The sequence below is a fragment of the Ascidiella aspersa genome, chromosome 8 (genome assembly GCF_963924565.1).
Source record: "Ascidiella aspersa chromosome 8, kaAscAspe10.2, whole genome shotgun sequence".
NCBI classification, from domain to species: domain Eukaryota; kingdom Metazoa; phylum Chordata; class Ascidiacea; order Phlebobranchia; family Ascidiidae; genus Ascidiella; species Ascidiella aspersa.
The window spans coordinates 12,628,610-12,640,700 of NC_139454.1; the positions used below are offsets into that span (position 1 = coordinate 12,628,610).

Here is a 12,091-nt window from a genome sequence, read left to right on the forward strand (position 1 = left end):
TTCTGGGGGTGAAACCGGTAGTTTCGTTTTCGTGTGTGGTGAGTAAAAAAATGTAAATCGATATTATCCTACGAGTGCTGGGTGGTGCCGGTATTATTTGCTTGATTATTACGCAAGTCTAAACAATCGCTGTTACAACTTGAACTTTAATGTTTGTTAGTAATTCTGAATCGATAAATGTCGCGGGTTTTCAGCATAACAATCAAATTGAAGTCGTACTGTAAATAAGTTTTAGTGTTTCCAACTTAAGACTTAAATGTTTAAAAACTTCTTGATGTCTGTTACCGCGCAAAATTTAGGTAGAGTTCGCAAAATTTCGCATTCGATGCGGCGGTTTTAACCAACTTTCAGTTTAAACAAGATTTTATTTACGTTCGACGCAATATGGTATAGGGATTGCCTATCTGTCTAAAGGTTTTACGTTTGTGAGTGCTTCCAAAATTATTTTTTGGTTACATACTTTGTTGCGTTGTATAAAAAACTTTAATAACAATTACCTGCGTGGAAATAAAAATCAAATTACGTATATTGCCTCCATTAATATTATTTTATTTTAGGTTTAAGAACTTCTTTAAGTATGTTACCGCGCAAAATTTAGGTAGAGTTCGCAAAACATCGCATTTCATGCGGCGGTTTTAATCGTAACCAGTTTTCAGTTTCAAACGAGATTTTACTTACGTTGGACGCAGTATGGTACCACGATTACGTATTTGCTGAATATCACGCAATGCGAACAATAGCTGCCATACAACTTAAGGTTTTACGTAAGTGAGTGGTTCCCTATTGATATATGTCACTGGGTTTCGTTACATAAAATACGTTTGACCTGCTTAGCCGTTGGGTATTTAGTCGTTTTATTTCAAATAAGCCAACATTATTTGCAATTTTGTTTCAACAAAATGTAAAATTTTAGTTTGCGAAGACGAACAATTACGACGTTTCACAGTAACGCAGATAAATGCGTTAATTTATAACACGCCATCCGATTAAATGGAAGCATTTAGTTTACCTATTTCAGGCACAATAAGCAAAGAAAATAGTCAAGGGACGACCAACATATATGTCGTATAACAATTAACGATTAGAGAAATTAAAATGTTTTATTGAGAAGAAATAAAATGTTTACACCATTACACACTATCAAACCAGGAAATTACGCTATCCTTCACATTATTTTTTAGTAACATGGTTATCTATAAATCATCGGAAAAAAACACGCGGGTCAAGCAAATGACGCAAAGTACAACATAATATGTAGTATAGTTAGAGGCCAGCTTGATGGAATTTTACATTTTGTTAAACCTATGCTTGAGAATGATTTGGACCGGGGAATACGAATTACCCATCTCATTTTTTTCACAATACAGAACATTACATCCGATTTCAATTTTAAGTACTTAAACAAACAGCCCTTAAAAATAGGGCCCTGAAAAATACCCCCTGACAAAATATAAAACAACCGCAACCCCGTTGAGTTAATTAATTGCATTGAATTATTTTGTATTAGGTCTACATTAAGTTTATTTGCAGTTTTCAATATGCGTCCAGGATTTACGTTTCTAAAAAATGGCAAGCCTAATTATAGGCCTACATTGTCCCAAGTGCCGTATCCAGGGGGTTGGGGTTCTTATTTACAACGGGTTTAGGTCGTATTCCTATTCAAACGTTATTGTGACTATTATGTCCCATTTTAGTCTTATTCTCTAACCTAAATTTATCGGAATAAGGCCTAAATTCATCGAAAGAAGGCCTAAATTGCCAAAATAACGCCCGAACCTGTGGGTAGAGGATATGAGACAATCGGAGGCCATCGGTCTGGCAACGGCAGTTTTGTTGACTACGTTTGGACTGCCCATAGTCGCTGTTTTGGCACCGGATGTTTGGTCCTGTTTGGGGTTATTGGTGGGTAATGGGCGGGGTTAGAAAATAGGTTAGTGTTTTAATTATTAGGGGAGTTAGTGATGTACTTGGGGTGGGGTTTGGGGTTAGTTAAACTGATGTTTAGGTCTGATTCTGACCTTTTAGGTTTTATTCCGACGGGTTTAGGACTTATTCCGATTTAGACGGTACTAATACCATTATGTACTAGTCCTATTTTGACCTTGTTCCGAATTGTGCTTTATTCTGACGTTTGTGCTGTTCTTATCTCGGTCTTGTGGTTGGAGTCTGCTGAGTCCTTTAACGTTTGGATATGCTAGAGTGGTTCTTAAAACTTTTTGAGGCACGCCCCCTTTTCCAGTTTTAACAAAACTCGCGCCCCACATTGTTTCAAAATCAAAAAACATAAAGCAGAACAGCAATTTATTTCCAGGTAAGTTGCATTGACGCGAAGGATATAACTGTTTTTTGGATACCAAATGTTTAATTCGAGTATTAGTAGCAGGGAAATATCACTTCGCCTTAATGTTTAGTCATACTTCATACAGAGTTTGTCAATTTCTCGCTCCCCCTTGTAAATCTCACACGTCCCCCAAGGGGGCGCGCCCACCAGTTTAAGAACCACTGAACTAGAGGTTACGTTGGGTCAAATTTGACGTGACCTTTACGCGTGACTGACAATCGTACGACGGCGTAGTAACAGATTTATGTTCAATGAATGAACTCACTTTGAGCATTTTGTGGGCGTGAAAATAAAGGTTTAAAACCAAGATAACTCACACTGCGGCCTTATTTACTATCATCAAAAGGGCGCAGTTTGTAGGTGTAATCCGTTGGCGTCCATTGTTGTGAAATATGAATAAAACACAATCGCTTTGGAAAATGAAGTGGCTATACACAGTTGTTTTACTGGATATTTTTATGTGGACCATGCTGGAAATAGAAAGTGTTGAAGTTTCTAATTGGTTGCAAAATTCACTGCTAATAGATGCTAAAGAGTCTTCCTCTGGTATGTGACGTTTTTATCATCTTATTTTTAATTATATTTAATTAATTTGCCCTTGTAGTTTGCCCAGTGTTGAACTTCCACCCAGCCGCGAGTGTTGTAAAAATACCAAACGTGCAACTATGAAAATAAAAAATACACTTTCTTGACCTTCGAATTACCCAGGCACCCCGTTTTAGGTAGTGCACGGCAAGATTTGTCATATTTTCCAGACTGGCCAATGAGTGATAAACTATTAGTCTGGTCATTCAGGGATTTTACTATTTTCAACAAAATGTATACACTTCAGAAGCCTTTCACCTTATGGATAGTTAAAGTGCTCTAAAAGCTTTTTTGTTTTTTTTTCTGGACCTCACATAATTTCATTTGGTTGTTTTATTCATTACCTTTTATTTTTTCAATACTTGGATATAGACATCCTTCATCATAGATCCAAACGAAGCTTGTTTAACTTTCAAAATGTGATCCTTTGTATTCAGCCATGGGCCCAAGTTTTATCAACATATGGTGATTATGGTTGTTACTGTGGATATAAAGGTGCTGGTCAACCTCTCGATGACACTGACAAGTAGGAAGCTATAACTAAATACTTTAATGTATGTCTGCAGAGTGTGCCTTAAAGTAGCGGAAATATTTTTAAAATAAAAATGAAAGTATGCTTATCACACGTACTGTCTAATATTAGATATTATCGACAATGTTAGAAATGCCAAATGCAGTCATTTTATGGTATACCAAAAATTACAAAAGGAAAGCTTTCTGTATCATAGAAATTAATTTTAAGACCTTGTGATATACCTAACTGCCAAGATTCCTTATTTTTTTAAATAAATTTTTGGCAAACCATTTGGTTCCCAGACTAGTGGTAGTTTTAGGAGGTCTGGGGAAAAAAATTGTAGCTTTATAACCTACTGCTGTTGATCAACTGGGAGGTGACTCAACTTGCACAAACTAGGACTTACGAGGCATTTAGAACTACAAACCTGTAAATAAGAGAAATAGAAAGCATCCATGTTTTTCTGCTTAATTATGCATTTAAATATTTAATGTTGCTTCCCATTTGTGAACTTTAGATAATTGTAACCATTGCAAGTTTATTCTATAACTATGCCACAAAGAGTTTAGAAAAGCTCTTGTCAAATGTCAAAAACCACAAACATCTGGTGTTATTATTATTATAAACAGAAGTGTTGAACGGTGTGCAAACGTTTTTAACGTCCTGGGTTTACCAAAGGGATGCACGCAGCTCAATTATCATCTTGTATCTTCGGAAGTACAAGATATCGATCAGAAATTTTTACCAATAACTTAAAAATTATTAATATTAATATTTATGCCAGTTATTCAGGAATAGGTTATTAAAAATATGTCGCCTGAATTAATGTGTGAAAAAATTTTGAAAATCTTTGTTATTACTTAACTTATGGGACTTTTGCTTTTTTGTTTTGAGTAAATTTTTGAAGTTTCTGTATAAGGGGATGTATTTTCAGTGGCAGACAGCATGTAGAGCATTTCTTTATTATAAGCAGAGTAGATTGCCACTATAGTAACTTTACCTTTGTCGTTCAATGACAGGACAAAGCGCGCATTTGCTTTACTAAAATACAATTTGTTTTGACAAAATTACAGACGCAACGCAGTGTTTCAATGATATCACAATTTCGCAACATCAATTTTTAAGAGCTGTTAACGTTTTGGTGATTAGTAAGCATTTTGTACTGTTTCAAAAAAACACCCTGAAATTTTGAAAGTTTGGTGCCTATGATTATAAGTATATTTTTATAAGGTGCTGCCAATTTTTTCGTTATATTTTGGTGAATAAAAAGTGAAATCGTTTCAACAGCATTTATTTATAACATAATTTGTTACTATTCAGATGCTGCTATGATCATGATTTGTGTTACGATGAAGCAGATGCATTAACTAAGAGCTTTAGTGAATCTGCAATGGGAAGCTACTTTTCCGACTATGATTATACATGCAAGAACCATCTGGTTGAATGTGGTAAACTATTAAATTTTAGTACAAATTAGATATAGATCAATTTACTGATAATACAGCAAATGTTACAGCCCTTCTAATATAACTCTCAGTTAATTTCGGACGATATATTTGCCAATATTTTACTTTTAAAATAGTATTTAGCTTGCTTTTTATTTAAAACCAACAATTTTACTATTTTTTAAACTTGCAAATCTGTCTTTGCAAGTTATGTGTACATTTTCATGACTGATGGATTTAACATAATCTTTTGTTAACTGTGTTTAGCATCCTGCAAAGTGAATATGTAAAATAAACTGTATATGATTTAATAGGTAGATAAGTAAAATATGATTAAATAGCTAGATAAAATCAATATAATTATAATTAATTATATATTTAAATAGGTAGATAGTAAAATCAATTTGAGCCTTTTTTGTTTGTATGTAGGTTTAAAATTTCCAATTTGGGCACATTTTATAAACTTTGGTTGAGTATAATTGGGGTACTCAAGGTATCATGTTTTATTATTCTTGCAAAATAGTGATCGTATGGGCTCTAGGAGACCATTGGAGATAAAAATCTTTAAAAAACAAATGTTAGAAAAGTTGTGCTTTGCAGGGTTTAGATTTTACCGCCTTTTCGCTATGATTGACACCCGAACACCTGACTAGCCACCGCCCAAGCAAAATTTGAATATTGTTTTCAGACCCACTAGAATTGTTTATTTTTTTACTTTAACGACTGATAGCTCTATAAAATTGCTTACAATGCAATCATGCGTAACTCCCAACAACTAAATTACCAAACGAATTGCACATGGTAAAACGTCCTACGCATGTAGTATGAAGTTGTTGTTTGGCTGAGCATCTGATTTGCTTAAAAGTATTTGTTAGGTGGAGATTTTGAACTAAATAATAGTGGTTTATAAAGACCGATTGAAGTATATAAAAAATCTAAACACAACATGCAAAGATCACGTTTGCTTGGTGGCATTTAGTGATGTGGGACAATTGTTGTTTTTCTGAAGCAAATTATCTAACTTCTGATTAAAAAACAACTTTAAATCCTTTCACATCGAAAAATGTAAACGTTAATGTTGACCAAAACTACCATTTAATTTGTCTATATGTACGTGTAAATAAATGCTAATATTTGAAGAACATTTGCACCGAAATAGTAAGACATGTTAAACTATATTGGAAAACAATTTTGTTGAACGGAAATACCAAGATGGCGTGCTGTCATTTTTGGCTTGTGACAATTTCGCCCTTGTGATAATTCGCCTGGAAGTGCTAATTGGTGGACACAACAAAAAATTAATTTATTTCACCCTGTTTTGATTTGTAACATAGATTGTTGTGACAAGCGATTTAGAATGTACTCTTAACAATTATATGTTATCTCCACCTTTCTATGTAGATGCAGACAAAAATTCACCCTACCAGAATGCACTTTGTGAATGTGATCGAAACGCAGCTGAATGTTTTGCAACCAACCGAAGATCATACAGCCCAAAGCTGTTTGACATCGATACCAACAAATATTGTAAGTTAAGTTTATTTTTTTAGGTAAAAAAAAGATTGTCAATCTTAAATTATTTTTACAGGTGGAAACAATGCAGATTATCACGATCTTCACTTGAACTCACATTCCTGTAAGTATTGCTTTTTATTTTGTTTATTTTTTTTTAGTAATTTTTTTTGGTTTTTAGTATTCAAGCTGTATTCTTGTTCATTGGAAATGAACCAGGATCGCTGTTGTGTTGATCAAGGTTACAATTCAGCATATGCATTGTGCTGCGATGACAAAATCAGGTATGTTTTAAATCTACCTTTGAAATCACCTCTCTAAGTAATATTTACCAAAACATGGGTATATTAAATATAAAAATAAGGTGAAAGTTACATTCATATACAATATTTTATATCTCAAAACATATACTTCACAACCTTCTCGTTAATACACACAGATTAAAGCCAGGAATGGATTCAACGATAGTTGCATGTTGTGGGAGTAGGGTCTTTGATACGAGACTAAGGATGTGTTGTTATGGAGTTTTGTACCCCAATGTGCAACATTTAAGGTGCTGTGGAAACCTAGGCCAAGCAATTGATACTAGTTTTCAAAAATGTGTCAACGGCAAGCCGGAAAAACGAAAAATAAATAACAATCAATTGGACACCGCCAAAAACAATACTTTAGATTAATTATTTTTGCGTATCTAAATTTTTTCTTTCCTTGTGTGCCTTATCTTAACCTGAGTGTAATTGTTTTAACATGTTTAGATATGCTCAATTTGTGTCAATTGATATTTGCTTTTTGGCCACCTTCAGGTCTTAGTGTGCTATATATGTATTTATTTTTGTGATTGCCGGTTTAATGGCTGCCTGTTCCTGAACAAACTCTTTTAGTTTACACTGAATAAAAAAAAACAGTTTCGTGTTTCATATATTCATTTGGAGCTTAAACAATGTTGCTAAACTATTGTTTTCTGCATAGTGCGTTGTTTGCAATATGTTTTAGGAATTTGCGTTACTGCTCTAACGTTAAAATATGAAATGTCTAGATCAGTGGTTCTCAACCTTTTTGTACTGGTGACCCCTTTTTGATGCTTTCAAATGGTCGCGGACCCCTAACATATTTCTGGTGTGATATCTGCGTTTAGTTCTTTACAACACCAATTTACTTTATGACACCTTTAAGTGATTTCTGCTGCTGCATCGCCGAAGCAAGTCTTAAAATGCGTGGTAGTGTTTTTGACAATGCTAGACGTTATCTTTGAGAATGATAGCATAAATCAAAATCCAGTACATATGAACTGTTGTAATTCCTCTGCCTTCCATTTTACAATTTATTGTGTTACATCACAATGGAAGTGTTTTGTCACACTCGATGCGATTTACAACATGTACACTGTGATTTTATCACTTACCAAGATTGTGATTAAGCATGTTACCAAGCGTTAGTTATTGCTTAGCGTTAATTAAATTAGTAATACGTTTTGAATAACGTTTTGCGGACCCACAGGGGTCCCACTGGTCTAGATGGTGCATGCAACTATGTGATTGTTTCTAATTTCTGTTAACTGTTACCTAATACAACATTTAAAAAAAGTATATTATGATTTTACTCTACTCTCCTAAGATGTTACAATTTATTTTACTTCATTTCCAAATTGTTTATTTGTCACTTTTTATAATTTTAAAATGGTGTAAGTTCTTCATAATCATTGTTGTTGTTTTTAATATAGTTAATATTTTGCACAAATGAGGTTAAAACTGTCATGTATTTTAGTATAAACTTAAATAAGCTACACTTTAGCGTTTGAAGGGTGTTTTTTAACGTGATTACTAGAAAACTATAATACGATGCATTGTAGGAAAGGAACTTTAAAAACTACGCGGCCCCTTTACTATGCTAGCAAACACATGTTAACAAAGTTACCTTCATTAAAAAAAACGTTGGAAAAGTTGTTAAAGATGTGTTTTATAAGTCCATTATTTTTATATCCCTAACGCCGTGAAAAGGAATCGAAAAGCAATGAAATTGTTTTGTATTGATACAAAACACCACATAAAATATGAATCCCCTGGGTCGGCAAACACACAGTTAAAAAAGGTTTTACAGTGGCATATCACATAAAATACAGTTGCAATCATAAGAGTTTCAAAACACAAGAAAGGTATGCAGTTAACTGGTAATAAAGGGAAAGATTCAATAAAGAAAATTTTTATCAGTACATTCGTCAGTAGAAAAATTATACCGCTATACTAAGAATCGCCTATATGTTATGAGTTTAAAAAAAATATATAAAAATTAAAAAAAACATTAATATTTGCAATAAAATAAGAAAAAATGCTTGATCCATGATTTTAACTAAAAAATTCGGGTTGCGCAAAAAAATACGTTTCCACTGATATAAAACTTGCTACAAGTTGGGTGGGAAAGTATTTATTAGCGTCGATAACCGATATTAATATTCAGGACCGATCGCGGCCATCTTGATACTGCTCCAGACGGCTCGATCCTCAAATTGAATTGAGCAATCTAGAGCCATTTGAAAATTGCCGCGATCGGTTATGAATATTAATATCGATATTATCGGCTATCGCCTACTGAACCACTTATCCAAGCCAAAATTATGACAAATGTGGGATCATTAGAAGAGTGTGACAAATGTCTTTATGTTAATATAGGTCATTATTGGGGCTATTGGCAATATCGAATCGTTTTGGCCGGATGTTGCCAGGACGAAAAATCGCGATATTTCGCCTATGTAGTTGTGAATATGAAATTTTGAAAACTTTAATTTTTTCTTCAAAATTTGTTTGTTTGGCAAGATAGAGTAGACTAAAGCAGCGTGTAAAAATCTTCATCGATTCCGAGTCGAATTGACTATTCTGGAGCCGTTTAAAAATCGCCGCGATTAGGATTAGAATCGAGCCGTCTGGAGCAGTATCAAGATGCCGCGATCGGTCATGAATATTAATATCGGTTATCGACGCTAATAAATACTTTCCCCCCTTAAACTTGTAGCAAGTTTTATATCAGTGGAAACGTATTTTTTTGCGCAACCCGAATTTTTTAGATAAAATCATGGATCAAGCATTTTTTTTTAATTTATAATATATACGCGATTCTTAGTATTGCGGTATAATTTTTTTCTTAAAATTTTTGTCATAAATATGTTTATTTTGCCTTTGTTTTTTTTGTGCTGTGTAGCTTCTGGTAGCTTCATATCGTAGTCATGTGAATGTGCGTGGAAATTTGGGTTATTGCTTAATGTATATATGCACTTATATTCTAAACTTAAGTTGCTGATACCAGAACATAAGGATGACCTAATAGAGCTTACCAGTCTTACATTGACGTGAAGCTGGGAAATCAAGATAAGGCATGAGCTCATCATTAAGTGTGTGTTGCACTGAAACCCTTGGTCATTGATCATGGAAACTTAAATGCGTAAATAAATCACTATATTGTAGTGTTGTTCTTCAGGAGATTAAAATGGCGCATTTGCTTTGGTATTTTAACGATAAACGATTAGAGGTAGCTCAGCAGAAACGTTTAATTTACACAAAAATTGGAAATCAAATTAACAGTTACATAAAACCTTCATCTTTACTACTGGCGTACGTACTGTAATAGTTAATGCGACAAAACAATTGTTACGTATATTTGTTACATTATTGTTGCATAAATGAAAAAAATTGTTACGTATATTTGTTACATTATTGTTGCATAAATGTTACGTAATCTTAATGCAATCATTTAACGATCTAAAACAAAACTGTAACATTTAGAAATGCTTCGCGACCCACCAATAGGTCGCGACTTTCTAGTTGGAAAGCACTGCAGTACAGTATAAGATTGAAATCGTCTGGATAAGACCTAAACCGGTCAGAATTCGTCCTAAATTCATAGGAGTGAGGTCTCAATGGCTAAAATAAGGCCTGAAACTGTAGGTGGGTCGGAGGTATGGGACGATCGGGGGCCATCAGTCTGGGTCTGACATCGGCCGTCCTGTTTCGAGTTATTTCTGGGTAATGGGTGGGATTAGAAAATAGGTTGGGTTGAAATTATTAGGAGAGTTAATGATGTACTTATGGGTGGGATTTTGGGTTAGGTAAAGCGTTGTATAGGCCAGATTCGGGCTATTTAGGTTTTATTCGTTGGGTTTACGAGTATTACGACTTATTCCGATTTAGACGGTACTACGACTATTAGGTAGGGGAAGGCTGACCTAGATTAGACGTTGCCTGTGCGATTAAGTCTATATGCCATTAGGTATGGCGACAATTCTTAACTACTCTTGAAAGCACCCCATGGTAGCCATCGCTTCAGCACAACAACGTTTCAATAGGCGCCCGGCAATTTAACAACATATCAATCTAAAGAAAATAAGCGTGTTTTTTTGCAAGTTTTTTCAATTTTTATACCTATGTTATGTCATACTTGTTGAAGTTGTATAAAATTTATTTTTTACTATTATACGGATAATTTACCTGCTTATTTATGCAAGTAAGTTATTGTTTAAAGATGGGCAGATCTAATTGGCCAGTGGAAAGGGTATACTCAGGCGCGTAGCGTGACCGTTTCAAAGGGGGTGTCCCGAATTTTCAACTTAGGGAATTCCACTATTTTCCTTCTGACGTTAATAAATAATGACGTCAGAAAACAGTGAAGGGTGTGACGTCATTAAATAGTGATTTTAATGACGTCATAAAACGTTCTAATCAGAAACAATTAACGTCCAGCAAATGCGAACACGTGCGTCGTCGACACTCCTGCCAGGCGAAAAACTAAACCAAGACTTAAATTACAGGCACGCCTTTCGTCACCTGTAATACTAAACGAAGATTGTTTTTACCGAGTACTGCGTTTTACGGTTGATCAAACAAAGACGAAAACGGAGTTTTGCGTTAGATTTTGGTTACGCATTAGCTTAAGTCGCGTGACCCAAATACATTAAAAACATTGCCGCTTCGGACAGTTTGCTAAACCCTGACAAAAACACGATATCACTCACAAAAAGGGAGGGAAGGGGGTCACACACCCCAGCCTCACTGGATACGCCACTGTGTCACACGATCAGTAACCCGAATCACCTAGGGGATCTGGGGTGTGTGTTATGAAACCCCTAGCGGGTACGGGCCCGGAAATTTTTACGTGTCGTGTATTCTAGACTCAGGGGTCGGCAACCTTTTTGTAATCGCGAGCCAAAACCAACCTCATAAAGGTCTCTGCGGGCCGCACAAAATGTTTACTAAGAATTATGTTATTAAAATGTTAAAACTACGGAATTCAGCCGGACCTCGGATATTTTTTGCGCCTAAAAATGTGCGATTTTATTTTGGTAAAACGCCATTTCTTACAAGTTTTCATTAGCCTACATTGCCGACCATAAAAAATAAAAAAATTCTAAAAAATGTATGTCCAATATTTGTGAATACGTTTTCCGTTTGTCCACGACGCACTTGGCAGCCTTCCACGGCACAACGGTAAAGAAGCGCTGATCTATATTCAAAAGACAGCGTCAAAACGTAAACAAACCGAATGGAGAAGAATCATTAGAGAAGAATCTTTCGAAAATTTTTCGCACTTAGGTAGTTAAAATAGTTAAAAAGTATTTGAAATGGAATCGTGCCAAGTTTGTCAAAGAGGCGGCGGGCCGGATGGATTTCATCCCGCGGGCCGTAGGTTGCCGACCCCTGTTCTTGACGC

General features: G+C 34.9%; 1 protein-coding gene across 1 annotated transcript; it reads left to right on the forward strand.

Annotated features, from left to right (window-relative positions):
* The first annotated feature begins 2,635 nt into the window (after positions 1 to 2,635).
* On the forward strand, positions 2,636 to 7,532 carry LOC146136191 (uncharacterized). The gene is made up of 7 exons (XM_083395374.1): positions 2,636 to 2,887; positions 3,299 to 3,452; positions 4,761 to 4,888; positions 6,287 to 6,412; positions 6,474 to 6,521; positions 6,579 to 6,681; positions 6,837 to 7,532. Exons 1-7 carry the CDS (start codon positions 2,734 to 2,736, stop codon positions 7,072 to 7,074), a joined length of 951 nt encoding a protein of 316 aa, XP_083251500.1. The 5' UTR covers positions 2,636 to 2,733; the 3' UTR covers positions 7,075 to 7,532.
* The last annotated feature ends 4,559 nt before the right edge of the window (positions 7,533 to 12,091 follow it).